We start from the raw sequence: 18,158 nt of genomic DNA, 5'->3' as shown, positions 1-18,158 counted from the left end.
ATTCTATGAAAAACCCATCTCGTTCATCAATGCCCTTTAGGGAAGAAACTGCAATCCTTACCTGGTCTGGTCTACATGTGACTCCAGACCCACAGCAGTGTGGTTGACTCTTAACTGACCTCTGGGGCAATTAGGAATGGGCAATAAATGCTGGGCCTGGCCCACATCCCGTGAATGAATACAAAACAGCTTTCTCTTTTCAGTTAGTATTTAGGCCATTGGTTAAGGGTTGGGTTCAGGAAGTAGCAGCAAGAGAGGGACTTCTAAGAGATTCCTTTGCCTTTGAACTGATCTTTTAGCTTTCCACAATACCCTCTGTATCCCTTGAAACCTGGACCTAGTCATTGACAGTTCCTCCGCAGTCCGTTGGGTCAGGCAATGCCAAAGATGTACTAGCCTCTGAGTGAAGAAATGTTCGCCTCATCTCCCTCACAAATAGAACATAGAACATAGAAAAATACAGCGCAGTACAGGCCCTTCGGCCCTCGATGTTGCACCTATCCAAGCCCACCTAACCTACACTAGCCCACTATACTCCATATGCCTATTCAATGCCCGTTTAAATGCCCATAAAGAGGGAGAGTCCACCACTGTTATTGGCAGGGCATTCCATGAACTCACGACTCGCTGACTCTACCCCTAACATCTGTCCTATACCTAACACCCCTTAATTTAAATCTAGGCCCCCTCGTAATAGCTGACTCCATACGTGGAAAAAAGGTTCTCATGGTCAACCCTATCTAAACCCCTAATCATCCTGTACACCTCTATCAAGTCACACCTAAACCTTCTTTTCTCCAATGAGAACAGCCCCAAGTGCCTCAGCCTTTCCTCATACGATCTTCCTACCATACCAGGCAACATCCTGGTAAATCTCCTCTGCACCCGTTCCAGTGCCTCCACATCCTTCCTATAATATGGCAACCAAAACTGCACATAATACTCCAGATGCGGCCGCACCAGAGTCTTATACAACTGCAACATGACCTCAGGACTCCGGAACTCAATTCCTCTACCAATAAAAGCCAGTACGCCATATGCCTTCTTCACAGCACTATTTACCTGGGTGGCAAATGGCCTGCCCCTTACTCCAAGAGGGCGGGCACTGGTTCAAAAGACTGGCTCACGGCCAGTGAATCCTGTCTGCCCCAATCCCCTGAGTCACTCAATCACAGTGATCTCACTGAAGTTGGCCTGGGATGGAGCAGCTTAGCGCCAAAGAGAGGGCTGGAGAAAGTCAGGTTACTTATTTATACATACCCTCTCATTTTATACGCCTCGGGCCACTCTTTGGAGTGGAGACGGTTGAGAAGGTATCTGTCCTAGGTGTATTAAATGAACAGGGACTTGGAGAGGGGGGTGGGGTGGGGTGAGGAAGCAGCAGCCCCCCCCCTTCATTGAAGGATCAATAGGAAAGGGAAGGTGAAAGACAAGGAGTTCTCAGGAGATGGGGATGTGTGGTGAGATTTGAGGAAAAATGTCCCCCGCCCCAAGGGTGGTGAGAATCTGGAATATCCTGCCTGAGAGGGTATTAGAGTCAGGAAACCTCACAACCTTTTCAAAAAGAATGTAGCAGGGTTCAGAAAAGATTTACAAGTATGTTGGCGGGTTTGAGCTACAGGGAGAGGCTGAATTGGTTGGAGCTGTTTTCCCTGGAGTGTCGGAGGCTGAGGGATGGCCTTATAAAATCATGACGGGCAAGGATAGGGTAAATTGGCAAGGTCTTTTCCCAGCTGCAAATGTGTTGCTGGTCAAAGCACAGCAGGTTAGGCAGCATCTCAGGAATAGAGAATCTTTCCCAGGATGAGTGAGACCAGAACTAGAGGGCATAAGTTTAAAGTGAGAGGGGAACATTTTAAAAGGATCCTAAGGGGCAACTTTCTCTCACAGAGGGTGGTGCGTGTATGTAATGAGCTGCCAGAGAAAGTGGTGGAGGCTGGTACAATTGCAACATTTAAAAGGCATTTGGATGGGTATATGAATAGGAAGGGTTTGGAGGGATATGGGCCAAGTGCTGGCAAATGGGACTAAATTGGGTTGGGATAGCTGGTCAGCATGGACGAGTCAGTCCGCAGAGTCTGTTTCCATGCTGTACAGCTTTAGATTAGATTAGATTCCCTACAGTGTGGAAACAGGCCCTTCGGCCCAACAAGTCCACACTGACCCAAGGGTTCAGAAAAGATTTACAAGGATGCTGCCAGGGTTGGAGGATTTGAGCTATGGGGAGAGGCTGAACAGGCTGGGGCTGTTTTCTCTGGAGCGTCGGAGGCTGAGGGGTGACCTTATAGAGGTTTACAAAATCATGAGGGGCATGGATAGGATAAATATTAGAGGCAGGAAATCTCACAACCTTTAAAAGGCACTTGGATGAACACAGGAAATGTAACATCCAAGGTGATGGATCTAGTGTTGGAGAGTGGGATAGGGTAGTTTATGTTCAGTAGAGACTCGATGGACCGAACGACCTCTTCTGTGCTGTATAAAAACACACACACTGAGTTTCTTTTGACCATGCCTCTTGTTGACCTGCTATCTTTACCTGCTATATTCCCCAGTACATTTACAACTCTTCATTCTCAAAGGTATGAGCTCAGAGTCTCTGTGCCCTCTTCTGAATCGTCAGATCATCCAAAATCTCTTCTGCCTACATCGGAACTCCCATCAAGCCCCACCCATCCATCATCAAAGTATCTCTGATCTCCCAGTCCTCCAATGCATCCCTGACTCTACCTTTCATGGGAGAGGGTGGTCTTGGTGAAGGTTTAGGGTGTAGGAAACAGGAGCAGGAGTCGGCCATTTTATCTCTACCCCACAAACCTCTCCAGCTCTGCATTCCTCTGAGTTGCTGCACACGGTTTTGGGGGGGTCAGTAAAGCTGGATGGTTGGTTTCTGACGCGGTGTGGGTTCACGTCCCTCATTGGCTGGGGTTACTATGGAGATCTGACCTTCTCAGCATCTCCCCTCGCCTGAGGTGTGGTGACCCTCTGGCTAAATCACCACCAGCCGTCCCTCTCCCTAATGAAAGAGCGTCCCTATTGTCCATCAGGGCTATGGTGACTTGACCATCATCACTGTATGCCGATCTGGCTTCAAGTAACTAATCCTCCCTCTTTCTGACTCCTAGTTTCTGGGAAATCTCTCCAAATCTTCTTCCATCTACTCTTCCCAAAGCTGCCCCTTAAAGACTGTTCAGCCAAGTTTCATGATGTCAAAAGGCGCTATATGAAGGCAGGTTGGAGTTATTGTTCTGGGGGCGAGACACGTGGAGACTGTTGAACCAGAAACATTCACTTCCCAATTCGTTCCTGGTGGTCAGGACCTCTGGCTGAGACTCCATCACTGCCTGGTTCCTTCTTGGGACTAACTGTAATCCAACCCCATCCCACCACGAGACTCCAACAGCTTTTTCCTCATCCGCACCAGGTAAGATTCCTGACGAAGATGTAAGCGCTGTCTGACCTGCTGTGCTTCTCCAGCGCCACACTTTTTTTGACATTGCAGAATCTGTACCGAGGTACCTTGTACCTAAGATGGTTACCTATGAATGGCAACTTGTAGACTTTTCACTACAGTCATGTGAGTACACATGACAATAAAACTAATACAATTCAATATTTCCTATCCTATCCCCTGTACTCTTCCCAATTTAGTCTGCAGTTTATCTCCTGCCTTAGAGACAGGACGAGGCCTTTCAGCCCTGAAATCTGTTCTGTTATTCAATGAGATTGTGGCTCACTTGCATCTGGATTTCATCAACCAGCGTTGGTTTCCTCAATTGTTAAGTACCCTTTGCTCAAGAGAATGCACCATCAGAGGGACACACATCCAAAACAGAGGTTACCTCGTTGAGTCCAACTGCCCGCTTAAATGGTTACGAAAGGCAATGTTCAAAACAAAGACAGCAGGGGAGATGGCCAGCGACCTTAGCATCGCCCTTTATCCCATTCCCACTGGGGGTACGGTGGTTAGCACTGCTGTCTCACAGCACCAGGGACCAAGGTTCGATCCCACTCTCACGCCACTGTTCATGTTAGAGCTTGCACATTCTCCCTGTGTCTGTGTGGGTTAGGGTGGATTGGCCATGCTGAATTACCCATAGTGTCCAAGATTGTGTAGGTTAGGGTGGATTGGCCATGCTAAATTGCCCCATAGTGTTCTGGGATGTGCAGGTAAGGGTGCATTGGCCATGCTAAATTACCCATATTGCCCAGGGATGTGTAGGTTAGGGTGGATTGGCCATGCTAACTTACCCATTGTGCTGATTGATGTGTAGATTAGGGTGGATTGGCCATGCTAAATTGCCTGTGGTGTTCTGGGATGTGTAGGTTAGGGTGGATTGGCCATGATAAGTTACCCATAATGCCCAGGGATGTGCAGGTTAGGGTGGATTGGCCATGCTAAATTACCCATCATGTCCAGAGATGTGTAGGTTAGGGTGGATTGGCCATGCTAAATCACCTATAGTGCCCAGGGATGTGTTGGTTAGGGTGGATTGGCCATGCTAAATTACCCATAGTGTTCAGGGATGTGTAGGTTAGGGTGGATTGGCCATTCTAAATTACCCATAGTGCTCAGGGATGTGTAGGTTAGGGTGGATTGGCCATGCTAAATTACCCATAGTGTTCAGGGATGTGTAGGTTAGGGTGGATTGGCCATGCTAAATTACCCTATGGTGTGCAGCCCAGGTGGGGTTACCCATGGGAAATGCAGGGTTACAGGGATAGGGTGACTCTGGGCGGGATGCATTTCAGATGGCCCGGGTGGACTCTGTGGCCTGCTTCCACACTGTCGGGATTCTATTTATGGGATCTTACTATGCCCACGTTTGTCTTCTGTGTTTCCTGCGGGTATAACAATGACCCTGCTTCAAGACTCCCTCATCAGTTAGGAGTAGCTTAGAGATGTTCTGAGGATGTGTACGGTGCTATGCAGATGCAAACTCACACTACATTCCTCTTCTTCAGGAAGAAAACCCTCACAGGCCCCTTGGCTTCCCATTCCAACCCTGTAAATTACCTTGTGTGAAGATCTTTGGGACAAAAACAACCCTGAAGCCAGTCAGAGGTATTCGAAATCAGAAGGGCACATGCTATTGAACAGAGAGCTGCCTTCCTCGCCGACTCCCTCGAGTGGATGCAATGCGCAGTGCAGTTTCCGATGCATGTTAAACTTGGTGGCGGGTGGGTCACATGTTCACGACAGGCGCTACATAAATGCAAGGTGCACTCTTTTTGTACGAGGCGAGGACTGACCACGCGGGGCTCATGGGTGTGATGCTGGAAGAGCACAGCCGGTCAGGCGGCATCTGAGGAGCAGGAGAGTCGACGTTTCGAGCGTAGCGTTTCCATCTTTAAGGGCATTGGATAAACATATGGATGAAAGTGGAATAGTGTCGGATATGTTGGGCTTCAGATTAGTTCTACAGGCCGGCGCAACATTGAGGGCCGAAAGGCCCGTAGTGCGCTGTAACGTTCGATAGGCTCTACCTGTCTCTGATCTGCAGTTCCCACCTTATCCTGATAGAATGCGAAACCTGTTCCCACAAGGAATGGCTGAGAGCCCAGGAGCATAGCATAGACCAGTTGGGCCAAATGGCCTCTTCTGTGTTGTTTAGTGCGATGCAGGGGAGTTGCTTTGGGCAGCATCTTACCCTTTGCACGATGCCCATCAGGCGATCTTTGATAGATGTACAGGTGTTGGAATAAGTCATGCAATTGGCTCACTCCCTCCACGGCACTGAGGGGGGGAAAATAATGTACAAGAAAACCTGGAACCTGCTGCATTTACTCTAACAGATCGCTGAAGATCTCTCTGTCGTTTGCTTCAAATGTTCTCTGTTTTTCCCCAAAATAGCACAGGGCTCGAATCTTCCAGCTCCTGCCACAGCGTTATATATAGAACCATGTGAGGCTTTTATCACAGCATCCGCTGTCATCATATTTAATGTGTAATTCCTCAGAGAATTTATGCTTCTTGTTTTCCGAGCTGAGAATTACCGACCCTGCCCAGGGTTGTGGTTGTGGGGTTGTGGGGAGGCAGCACCTCCCCCTTCCCAAATGTTCCTCACTCTGCGTGATGAGGGGCTATTGGGTCTGTGCCGGACGTCTGGTGTGTAAGTCCATCGATGAACCCCCACGACACGCCCACTGTCCCACTGTAATGGTGAGGGCAGCCCACAGGAGGGCAAAGCTGTATGGGCAGGGACATGATACGTTTCCTATACCCAAAACCTTCCTATACCCTCACCCTTCCTATACCCTCACCTTTCCTATACCCTCACCCTTCCTATATCCTCACCCTTCCTATGCCCTCACCCTTCCTATGCCCTCACCCTTCCTATACGCTCACCCTTCCTATACCCTCACCCTTCCTATATCCTCACTCTTCCTATACCCTCACCCTTCCTATACGCTCACCCTTCCTATACCCTCACCCTTCCTATACCCTCACCTTTCCTATATCCTCACCTTTCCTATACCCTCACCCTTTCTATATCCTCACCCTTCCTATGCCCTCACCCTTCCTATGCCCTCACCTTTCCTATACCCACACCCTTCCTAAACCCTCACCTTTCCTAACCCTCACCCTTCCTATACCCTCACCCTTTCTATATCCTCACTTCCTATACCCTCACCCTTCCTATATGCTCACCCTTCCTATACCCTCACCTTTCCTATGCCCACACCCTTCCTATACCCACACCCTTCCTATAACCTCACCCTTCCTATATCCTCACCCTTCCTATACCCTCACCCTTCCTATATCCTCACCCTTCCTATACCCTCACCCTTCCTATACCCTCACCTTTCCTATATCCTCACCTTTCCTATACCCTTACCCTTCCTATACCCTCACCCTTCCTATATCCTCACTCTTCCTATACCCTCACCCTTCCTATATGCTCACCCTTCCTATACCCTCACCTTTCCTATACCCTCACCTTTCCTATACCCTCACCTTTCATATACCCTCACCCTTCCTATACCCTCACCTTTCCTATATCCTTACCTTTCCTATACCCTCACCTTTCCTATACCCTCTCCCTTCCTATACCCTCACCTTTTCTATATCCTCACCCTTCCTATACCCTCACCTTTCCTATATCCTCACCCTTCCTATACCCTCACCCTTCCTATACCCTCACCTTTCCTATACCCTCACCCTTCCTATACCCTCACCTTTCCTATATCCTCACCTTTCCTATACCCTCACCCTTCCTATACCCTCACCTTTCCTATACCCTCACCCTTCCTATACCCTCACCTTTCCTATATCCTCACCTTTCCTATACCCTCACCTTTCCTATACCCTCACCCCTCCTATATCCTCACCTTTCCTATATCCTCACCTTTCCTATACGCTCACCCTTCCTATATCCTCACCTTTCCTATATCCTCCATTGCAGCTGGAGGCCTGAGCCAGCAGTTTGAGAGTTGGGATTGGGGCAGGGGGTGGAGGGTGGGCGGTGTGGTTTCGGGAGGGGTGGGGATATGTGTGTGTGTGTGTGTGTGTGTGTGTTTGTGAGGGGTGAGTGTGTGAGTTAAGGGAGGGGGTGTGAGGGAGTGGGGGATGTGTGAGGGTGTGTGTGTGTGTGTGAGGGGTGGGGTGTGTGTGTTAAGGGTAGAGGTATGTGTGAGGGGGTGAGGATGTGTATGAGGGGTGGAAGTATGATGGGGTGGGCGTGTGTGAGGGGTTGGGGGTGTGTGTGAAGGTGTGTGTGTGGGGGGAGGATGTGTGTGAGGGGATGGGGATGTGTGAAGGGATAGGGGTGTGTGAGGGGGTGGGTGTGTATGAGGGTGCGGTTGTGTGCGTGAGACGAGGTGAGTGTGTGTGAGGGGTGGGAGTGAGCGTGAGGGGGGTGGGGGTGTGTGAGGGTGCAGGGATTGTGAGGAAGTGGGTGTGTGTGAGGGGATGGGGGTGTGATGGGGTCGGCGTGTGTGTGGGGGTGGGGCTGTGTGAGGGGGTGGGAGTGTGTGAGGGGATGGGGTGTGTGTGAGGGGGTGGGAGTGTGTGAAGGGATGGGCCGTGTGTGAGGGGGTGGGGGGGGGTGAGTGTGAGGGGATGGGGTTATAATGGGATCAGCGTGTGTGAGGGGGTGGGGTGTGTGTGAGGGGGTGGGTGTGTGTGTGAGGGGATGGGGATGTGTGTGAGGGGATGGGATGTGTGTGAGGGGTGGGGCTGTGTGAGGGGGTGGGGCTGTGTGTGAGGGGGTGGGTTGTGTGAGGGGATAGGGTGTGTGTGAGGGGATGGGGTGAGTGTGAGGGGATGGGGTGTGTGTGAGGGGATGGTGGTGTGTGTGAGGGGTAGGGGTATGTGTGAGGGGTGGGGGTATGTGTGAGAGGATGGGGGTGTTTGAGGGGGTGTGGGTGTGTAAGGGGGTAGGGGTGAGTGTGAGGGGGTGAGTGTGAGTGTGACAGGTTGGGGCTGTGTGTGAGGGGGTGGGGTGTGTGAGGGGTGGGGATGTGTGTGAGGGGGTGGGGGTGTGTGAGGGCTGGGGATGTGCGTGAGGGGATGGGTGTGTGCGTGTGAGGGGTGGGGGTGTGTGTGAGGGGTGGGGATGTGTGTGAGGGGTTGGGGGTGTGTGAGGGCTGGGGATGTGCGTGAGGGGATGGGTGTATGTGTGAGGGGTGGGGGGTTTTGTGGGGATGGGGGTATGTGAGGCGGTGGGGGTGTGTGTGGGGGGATGGGATATGTGTGAGGGGGTGAGGGGGTGTGAGGGGATGGGGCTGTGTGAGGGGGTGGGGATGTGTGTGGGGGTGGGGGTGTGTGAGGGGATTGGATGGGGGTGTGTGAGGGAGTGGATGTATGTGTGAGGGGATGGGGGTGTGAGGGGGTGGGAGTGTGTGAGGCAGTGGGGATGTGTGAGAGGGGGATGGGATGTGTGTGAGGGGGTGGGGATGTGTTAGGGGGTTGGGGTATGTGTGTGGAGGTGGGGGTGTATGAGGGTGTGTGTGCGGGTGTGTGTGTGTGTGTGTGTGTGTGTGTGTGAGTGTGTGAAGGAGTGGGTGTGTGTGTGAGGGGGTGGGAGTGTGTGAGGGGGTAGGTGCGTGTGTGTGTGAGGGGGTGGGAGTGTGTAAGGGGTGGGGTGTGTGAGGAGGTGGGGGTGTGAGGAGGTGGGGGTGTGCGAGGGGGTGGAGGTGTATGTGTGGGGTGGGGGTGTGTGAGGGTGTATGCGTGAGGGGTGTGTGTGTGTGAGAGGGGGTGGGGTGGGTGCGATGGGTGGGGGTGTGTGCGTGAGGGGTTGGGGGTGTGCGCAGGTTAGGGGTGTGTGAGGGTGTATGCGTGAGGGGGTGGGGCGGGTGTGATGGGTGGGAGTGAGTGGAGGGTGGTGGGGTGGGACGGTGTGGGTGTCTGTGTGCGGAATGGGGTTGTGAGGGGGTGGGTGTTTGTGTGAGTGGTTGGGGTGTGTGAGGGGGGTGGGGGTTTATGAGAGGGTGGGTGTGTGTGAGGTTGTGTGTATGTGTGTGTGAGGGGTGTGTGTGTGTGTGTGTGTGTGTGAAGGGGTGGGTGTGTGTGAGGGGGTGAGTGTGTGAGAGGGTGCGGGGGTGTGTGAGGGGGTGAGGGTGTGTGAGGGGTGGGGGTGTGTGTGAGGGGTGGGGGTGTGTGTGAGGGTGTGTGTGAGGGAGTGGGGGTGTGTGAGGGATGGGGGTGTGTGTGAGAGGTGGGGGTGTGTGTGAGGGTGTGTGTGAGGGGGTGGGGCTGTGTGAGGGATGGGGGTGTGCGTTGAGGGGGTGGGTATGTGCGTCAGGAGTAGGGTTGTGTGTGAGGGTGTGGGGGTGTGCTTTGATGGGGTGGGTGTGTGTGAGGGGTGTGTGTGTGAGGGGGCAGGATTGTGTGTGAGGGGTGGGGTTGTGTGTGAGGGGGTGGGGAATTTGTGAGGGGGTGGGGTGTGTGTGTGAGGGGGCGGGATTATGTGTGAGGGGTGGGGGTATGTGAGGAGGTGGGGCTGAGTGAGGGTGTGTGTGTGCGGGGTGGGGGTGTGTGAGGGTGTATGCGTGAGGGGTGGGGGTGTGTGAGGGGGTGGGGTCGGTGTGAGGGGTGGGTTGTGTGAGGGGGTGGGGGTGTGTATTGAGGGGTGGGGGTATGTGTGAGGTGTGGGTGTGTGTGTGATGGAGGGGATTGTGTGAGGAGGCGGGGGTGTGTGAGGGGATGGGGGTGTGTGTGGGGGTGGGGGTGTGTGAGGGCATGCGGGTGTGTGTGAGGGTATGCGGGTGTGTGTGAGAGTGTGGGAGAGGGTGTGGATGTGTGTGTGTGAAGAATGTGGGTGTGTGAGGGGTTGGGGGTGTGTGTGAGGGGCTGGGAGTGTGTGAGGGTGTGGGGATGTGGGAGGGTGTGGGGTGAGTGAGGGGGATGTTTGTGAGGAGGTTGGGATGTGTATGAGGTAGTGGGAGTGTGTGAGGGGGTTGGGGGTGTATGAGAGGGGTTGGATGTGTGTGTGTGAGGTGTGCGGGTGTGTGCGTTGAGAGGGTGGGTGTGTATGAGGGGTGGGGGTGTATGTGAGGGGTGGGGTTGTGTGTGAGGGGGTGGGGAATGTGTGAGGGGGTGGGGATGTGTGAGGGTGTGGGGTGAGTGAGGGGGGTGTTTGTGAGGAGGTTGGGATGTGTATGAGGTAGTGGGAGTGTGTGAGGGGGTTGGGGGTGTATGAGAGGGGTTGGGTGTGTGTGTGTGAGGTGTGCGGGTGTGTGCGTTGAGAGGGTGGGTGTGTATGAGGGGTGGGGGTGTATGTGAGGGGTGGGGTTGTGTGTGAGGGGGTGGGGAATGTGTGAGGGGGTGGGGTGTGTGTGTGTGAGGGGTTGGGGAATGTGTGAGGGGGTGGGGTGTGTGTGTGAGGGGGGTGGGGGTGTGTGAGGTGTGGCGGTATGTGAGGAGGTGGGGGTGTGCAGGGTGGGGGTGTGTGAGGGTGTGTGTGTGTGTGTGAGGGGGTGGGGTGGTTATGAGGGGTGGGGGTGTGTGAGGGGGTGGGGGTGAGTGAGGGGGTGGGGTTGTGCATTGAGGGGTGGGGTGTGTGTGAGCTGTGGGTGTGTGTGTGAGGAGGTGGGAGTGTGTGAGGGGATGGGGGTGTGTGTGAGGGGGCGGGGGTTGTGAGGGGGTGGGGGTGTGTGTGAGGGGTGGGAGTGTGTGAGGGGATGGGGGTGTGTGTGAGGGGGCGGGGGTTGTGAGGGGGTGGGGTGTGTGTGAGGGGTGGGGGTGTGTGTAAGGTGTGTGTGTGAGGGGGTGGGGGTGTGTGAGGGGGTGGCGGTGTGTGAGGGGGTGGGCGTGTGTGAGGGGTGGGTGTGTGTGAGGGGGTGGTGGTGTGTGACGGGGTGGGGGTGTGTGAGGTGGTGATGGGTGTGTGAGAGGTGGGGGTGTATGAAGGGGTGGGCGTTTGTGAGAGGTGTGTGTATGTGAGGGGGTGGGTGTGTGTGTGTGAGGGTGTGTGTGTGTGTGTGTGTGAGGGTGTGTGTGTGTGAGGTGATGGGGTATATGTGGGGTGGGAGTGTGTGAGGGGGTGGTGGTGTGTGAGGGGGTGGGGGTGTGTGAGAGGTGGGGGGGTGAGGTGGTGGGAGTGTATGAAGGGGTGGGGGTTTGTGAGAGGTGTGGGTGTGTGAGGGGGTGGGTGTGTGTGTGTGAGGGGATGGGGGTGAATGCGGGGTTGGGTGTGTGTGAGGGTGTGTGTGTGAGGGGTGTGGGTGTTTGAGGGGGTGGGTGTGTGTGTGTGAGGGGGTGGGGGTGTGTGAGGGGGTGGGGGTATGTGAGGTGATGGGGATGTATGCGGGGTGGTGGTGTATGAGGGTGTGTGTCTGAGGGGTCGGGGTGTGTGAGGGGGTGTGGTTATGGGAGGGGTCAGGGGTGTGAGGGTGCAGGAAGGCTGGAGGCTGGTTGGTGTGGGTCGAGTCCCCAGAACTCTAAGGAAACGTTCTGGAAGGTTCTGGAGTCTGTACTGTTCCATTTAGTTGCACGTTGTCTGTCTGTGGCTCGTAGTGTCGCGTATTGCACCATCAGAATGTTTTCTCATTGCATTTCTGACCATGAAAGATGGTCATGGCGTAGTGACAATGCCACTAGGCTAGTAAGCCAGAGCTTGGGGATGGTAGTATGGGGAACATGGCTTCATATCATACCACCGTTGCTAGTGGAGTTTCAATTTGATCAATTTAAACTTTCTGGGCTGTTTCTTATTCACTTGTGGGTCATGAACATCACTGGCTGAGTCAGCATTTATTGTCTGTCCCTAGTTGCCCCTTGAGAAGGTGGGGGGGGTGAGCTGCCTTCTTGACCCGCTGCAGTCCATGTGCTGTAGGGTAGACACACAATGCCCTGAAGGAGGGAAATCCAGGATGGCGATATATTTCCAAGTCAGGGCGGTGAGTGGTTTGGAGGGGAACTTGAATGGGGTGGTGTTCCCATGTATCTGCTGCTGTGGTCCGTCTAGGTGGAAGGGGTTGTGGGTTTGGAAGGTGCTCTCCAAGGGTCCCAGTGCCTGCAGCGCCTCCTGTAGACAGTGCACACTGCTGCTCCTGAGCGTCGGTGATGGAGGGAGTGGATCTGGGTGCCAATCAAGTGGGAACTGCTTTGTTCTGGATGGTGTCGATCTTCTTGAGTGTTGTTGGAGCTGCCCCCATCCAAGGCCAACAGGCAGTGTTCCACCACACTCTTGGAGCAGCCTGGAGCTGTGGAGGGTGGTGGCATTGGCATCAATTTCCCTCCACTGAATGGCTCTCTCGGAACCTCTCCCACTGTCATGGGCCAGCATTGGAAGAATTTACTCGTTCTGTCTGGTGACATATGAACACACCTTCCTTGACTCAAACCCGAAGCCTCTGTCTCAGAATCATGAACGCCACCCACTGAGTCACTAGACCTCCTTACTCAGTTCAGCAGGGGTGTTACTGTCAGTTTGCTCCATAGATGATATCTGAGTTCAAATCCCATCGCCATCGGAGAATTTAGTAAATAAAAATTACTATTATCTTAATCAGCAGTGGTATTTTTGGAGCTAACGGCCTGGCACAGTGCCTCAGTGATTAGCATTGCTGCACTGGGCTCAATTCCTGTTCGACTCTCTGTGTGGAGTTTGTACATTCTCCCTGTGTCTGTGTCGCTGGGTCCTCTAGTTTCCTCCCACAATCCAAAGATGTGCAGGTCAGGTGAAATGGCCATGATAAATTGTCCCTAGTGTTCGGTCCATTAGTCAGAGGTAAATGTCGGGGTATGGGTCTGGGTGGGTTACTGTTTGCAGGGTCGGTGTGGACTCGTTGGGTTGAAAGTCCTGTTTCCATACTGTAGGGAATCTAGTCGCTGTCCAAACCCGTCTCCTTCACTGTTTTGGTTTTGGGAAGAGAAATCCGCTGTCTCAACTGATCTGGCCTACACATGACTCCAAACCTGCAGCCAATAACTGGTGGCTGAAATCCTCGCGGTAAGTGTGATGTGGAGGAGCCGGTGTTGGACAGGGATGGACAAAGTTGAAAATCACACAACGCCAGGTTACAGTCCAACAGGTTTATTTGGGAGCACTAGCTGCTCCTTCAATGGGCAGCTATGGAGCAGGATCAGAAGGCACAGAATTTAAAGCAAAAGATCTTTTGCTATAAATTCTGTGTCTTCTGATCTTGCTCCACAGCTGCCCATTGAAGGAGCAGCGCTCCGAAAGCTAGTGCTCCCAAATAAACCTGTTGGACTGTACCCTGGCGTTGTGTGATTTTTAACCCCTTCAGTTTTAAGGGGAATTGAGGATGGGGGACAAATGCTAGGCTTGGAGGGACATCCCCATGCAAGAGCCACGGCAAAACAAAATGGAGTGGGGTTCTTTCGTGATTAGGCACGTACAGGAGCTGGGAGGGTCAGAGAGCTAAACATAACTGCCATGTTCCTATAAGGGAAAAGGGCAGGGTTATCTCTCGCATCTAAATCAAGACCGAAATCCAGAAAGGTGCACGGCCAAACCCGCGCTGATGGCCACACCCCACGCCATTCTCCTCCCACCTCCCCAACTTCACGGTGACCCCATCAATATATCCGTCAGTTCCATTTGTTTCGACTTACTCCTTTCTCTTTGTGAGCCTGGTGGGGTATATAAAGGGACAAAGCACGCTCTGTTTCCACAGCTAGGGCTTGAGCAGGGGGAGGTCAGTAACCTCTGCCCAGGAGCTGCACCTCATCGGGTGCCGCGCTGTATCAAGCATAACTGACCCACGCACGCTCCCTCCCTTACCCCCTCCGTCTTCAGTGCTTTGGCAGGACTTACAGACTGACCATTTCAGAACACCGAAAAGCACCACATTGACAATACAATAGTGCGGGTTGCTTAGCTCAGTGGGATAGACGGGGGTGGGGGGGGGGGCTGGAGGAGGTGAGGTGCACAGAATGAGCCAAGATTGTGAGTTTAGTCTCTGTACCAACTGGGATAACTGCTAGGGCTTTTGCCCTCATGATATATAAGCCACAGGAAGCAAGCCTTAGACAAAGGATGAGTGAGTGCTGTGCCTACCTTAATAGTTTTAGTTTGCAGCTTGAGTCCGTTTAAGGTGTTAATGGCTTTGTCCGCATCGTTGGGGTCCACGTAGTTTACAAAACCATATCCTAAACTCTGGCCTGTGAAGAAACAGAATGGTGAAAGGGGTCAGATCCCACAGGAAGTAGGAGACCGATTGGAGGGTGAAGTACAAACAACATCACAAACTCTTTTCTCAAGGCAGCCCCCAGCTTCAGAGGAGTACTGAGACACACAGTCCCATGGTTGTAAACCATTGTTTTAATTGCCTGGGACTCGCCCCTGTGAGGCTATGGGGACCACAGCTGCCAGTTATCTCCGGGAAGGGAAAGGATGGCTAATTTCCCTCCCCAAAGGGTGTGAATGAAGCAAGGCAGCTTTTCTGGACAATCAGAGTCATTGAGCTGTACAGCACGAAAACAGACCCTTTGGTCCAAATCATCCATGCCAACCAGATATCCTAAATTTATCTATTCCCATTTGCCAGCACTTGGCCCATATCTCTCCACAATGGAATCGCTGGAAAAATACAGAAATGATGATACAGCATATAACCAGAATAGATGATTAAACAGGCCCTTCAGCCCAACAAGTCCACACTAATCCCCTGAAGAGTAACTCACCCAGACCCATTTCCCTCTGACTAATGCACCTAACACTATGGGTAATTTAGCATGGCCAATTCACCCTGACCTGCACATTTTTGTGCTGTGGGAGGAAACCGGAGCACCCGCAGATATGGGGTGAATGAGCAAAGCCCACACAGACAGTCAACCAAGGCTGGAATCGAACCTGGGACCCTTATGCTGGGAGGCTGCAGTGCCAACCACTGAGCCACCACACTGCCCCATGAGACCAGAACTTAACCTGCCTGCCATCCAAAACTCTGGTGGGATTGTAAGGCAGTTAGACTCATTCGTTTGTTTCGGAATAAAGTAGTTTAAGTGAATAGATTTGCTCATAGTCTGTTCTGCTATAAAGCCATAATCACATTCTCGTGTTATAGAAATAACGGGACCTAACAGGGTTGGGGTAAACCACCAAAAATATCAGTAAAAATCAAAGCTAAAATAATAGTTAGCCACCCCACAAATGATAGTACAATCTAAATAAATGTGGGCGGCACGGTGGCACAGTGGTTAGCACTGCTGCCTCACAGTGTCTGAGATCCGGGTTCAATTCCCGACTCGGGCGACTGACTGTGTGGAGTTTGCACGTTCTCCCTGTGTCTGCGTGGGTTTCCTCCGGGTGCTCCGGTTTCCTCCCACAGTCCAAAGATGTGCGGGTCAGGTGAATTGGCCACGGGAAATTGCCTGTAGTGTTAGGTAAGGGGTAAATGTAGGGGTATGGGTGGGTTGCGCTTCAGCAGGTCGGTGTGGACTTGTTGGGCCGAAGGGCCTGTTTCCACACTGTAAGTAATCTAATCTAATCACAAATAAATGTTAAAATTACATATTTTAATGAAATAATGCAATAACTTCAACACTTGAAAGGGTTGCTGAGTTACAGTACAGTATTAAGACAGGGCTGAGAGTTATCATCAGCGTCAACGCTAGTTCTGGTGCATATTAAAAAAATTTGTTTCCCGATTCACCAATCGTGTTACAGCCGATTGTAAAGCTTGCGTAATAGGAGAATTAAGTCGATTAAATCAATAAATTAGATATATATTGAAGTACAGTATCTTCCTCTAGTCATTTTAGTCAGATCAGACAGAACACATTTGGTTCTCTCAGTGTTACACTATCACATGACCATCACGAGGTGAGAGCTCTGGGAATTTTTGCCATTTCATTATTGCTCATTGCCACAAAGCCAACAGCTCATTCACCACAACAATACATTCCCTTTCATGGTGAGGATACGGTGTTGGGAATGTTTCTGTTTCCATTTCCCTCTGAAGTACACTTCACTGGCTAAACTAGAGTACAGCTGCAGTTGTAGGTGCCACATTACAGGCAGGATGTGGATGCATTGGAGAGAATTACAAGAATGGTTCCGTGAACGAGGAACTTCAGCGATGAGGCTACAGCCATTTCTTCTGTAGGGTGATAGGAGTGTTTCCTGCACCACCCCGCTGTCCAGAAATCGCGTGGTACAATTCATGCTTCACGTGTTCATATGATCACGCTATAGCCAATGTACCTTTTAACAGCTCGCGTTTCAGAAACACCATTCCCTATTCATCAATCGCGACCCAGAGAATTCACATTGAAACGCAGGCTATAGCAGAACAGCATGTAGATTGAAGAAATTAGGAATGCTCTTTGTTTTAATTCATTCATGGGATGAGGGTCAGCATTTATTGTCCGGAGGGCAGTTATGAGTCAACCCCCCATTGCTGAGGGTCTGGACTCACATGTAGGGCAGACCAGTTAAAGATGTCAGCTTCCCTCCCTAAATGACATTAGGGAACCAGATGGGCTTTACCCCAACACTGGATTGATGGTCATCATTAGACTCATAATTCCAGGCAATTATGGAACTTTTCTCCCAACTTTTCTGCTATTGCGGGATTTGACCCTACGTCTCTGGGTTAACTGTCCAACAATAACACCACTAGACCATCGCCTCCCTGACGCTTGCGTGACTAAAATGTAGCTAATCATTTGTGCTTAACTATGAGTGTCTCTCTGTGTATTCACTTTGGGCTTTCCTTGGAGAGATCAAGGCTAAGAGGAAATTTGAGCTGAAAATGTGTTGCTGGAAGAGCGCAGCAGGTCAGGCAGCATCCAAGGAGCAGGAGAATCGACGTTTCGGGCAGAAGCCCTTCTTCAAGCTCTGATCTCCAGCGTCTGCAGTCCTCACTCTCTCCTGAGAGGAAATTTGATCAAGATTTTCCAACTCATGAGCTAGCTGGTTAGAATAGACAGGAGAACTTCTATCCAGGAAAAATGTTCCCATTTGTAAAAGGAGCTGAGGCCAGTGGGCACAGATTTAGGGTGATGGGCAAAAAGGCTGACAGAAGGAAAAACTTAGCAAGGAGTTAGAATCCGGAATGCACTGTCTGGAAACACAATGAAACAGGTCCAGCTGGCCACTTGGATTTGATAGAAATAATCCGCAAAGGTTTGGGGGAAAAGGCAGGAGACTGGCCGGAGAGATAACGACGCTCATTCGAAGAGCTAGTGCAGGCATAGTGGGCTGAACGGTCTCTGTGGCTCTGTGCAGGAGTTGCCTTCACTAATGGGAGAGAATCGGTCGGTGATGTAACATTTCAGAAACATGGAATTTTTGCAAAATAACCTTTCAGTATTGTTGGGGGGGAGGGAAGGTGATGGAGTCAGTGGTGCTATTTTTGTCCTTTTATTGACGGAGGCGACACTCCTGTGGTGATGTTCCACAAATTGCAGGGCAGTGTACACAGAGCTGTGGATCCAAACAGCAGCAAAGATGTGGAAGCCGGATCAAATCCTCCCAGAGACTGAGCGTTCCCGCTGTCTCTGGGGATGAACCCCTGCAAGTTTCTCCAATACAACCGCTGTGAGTTCAGGTGTTCCGGTTAACTTAGGGAGATTTCGATCTGGGAGAGGGAAACAGGAACCGCATCTAATCCTGGATTCTGAATCTTGAGTGGGTAGGAAAGGAAGGAATTGCATTCATGTTGTACCTTTCACATCTTCAGGGTATTCCAAAAAATGCGTCACAGCCAACCAACCGGATTTAAGGTGGCAGCATTACTGT

The 18,158-nt window shown here is 51.9% G+C and overlaps 1 protein-coding gene across 10 annotated transcripts in view; it reads right to left on the bottom strand.

Moving 5' to 3' along the window:
• Positions 1-18,158, bottom strand: part of LOC132836036 (ELAV-like protein 2) — a 98,213-nt gene that overhangs the window by 51,827 nt on the left and 28,228 nt on the right. For all 10 annotated transcript variants that reach the window (XM_060855242.1, XM_060855247.1, XM_060855250.1 and 7 more), the window contains exon 2: positions 14,472-14,575. In XM_060855242.1, coding sequence (XP_060711225.1) covers positions 14,472-14,575 — 104 coding nt within the window. The remainder of the gene's footprint in view (positions 1-14,471; positions 14,576-18,158) is intronic.

This window comes from Hemiscyllium ocellatum, chromosome 45 (assembly GCF_020745735.1).
Source record: "Hemiscyllium ocellatum isolate sHemOce1 chromosome 45, sHemOce1.pat.X.cur, whole genome shotgun sequence".
Taxonomy (NCBI): domain Eukaryota; kingdom Metazoa; phylum Chordata; class Chondrichthyes; order Orectolobiformes; family Hemiscylliidae; genus Hemiscyllium; species Hemiscyllium ocellatum.
Note: the sequence above shows the minus strand (reverse complement) of the source record. Positions and strands in the feature narration are given on the sequence as shown.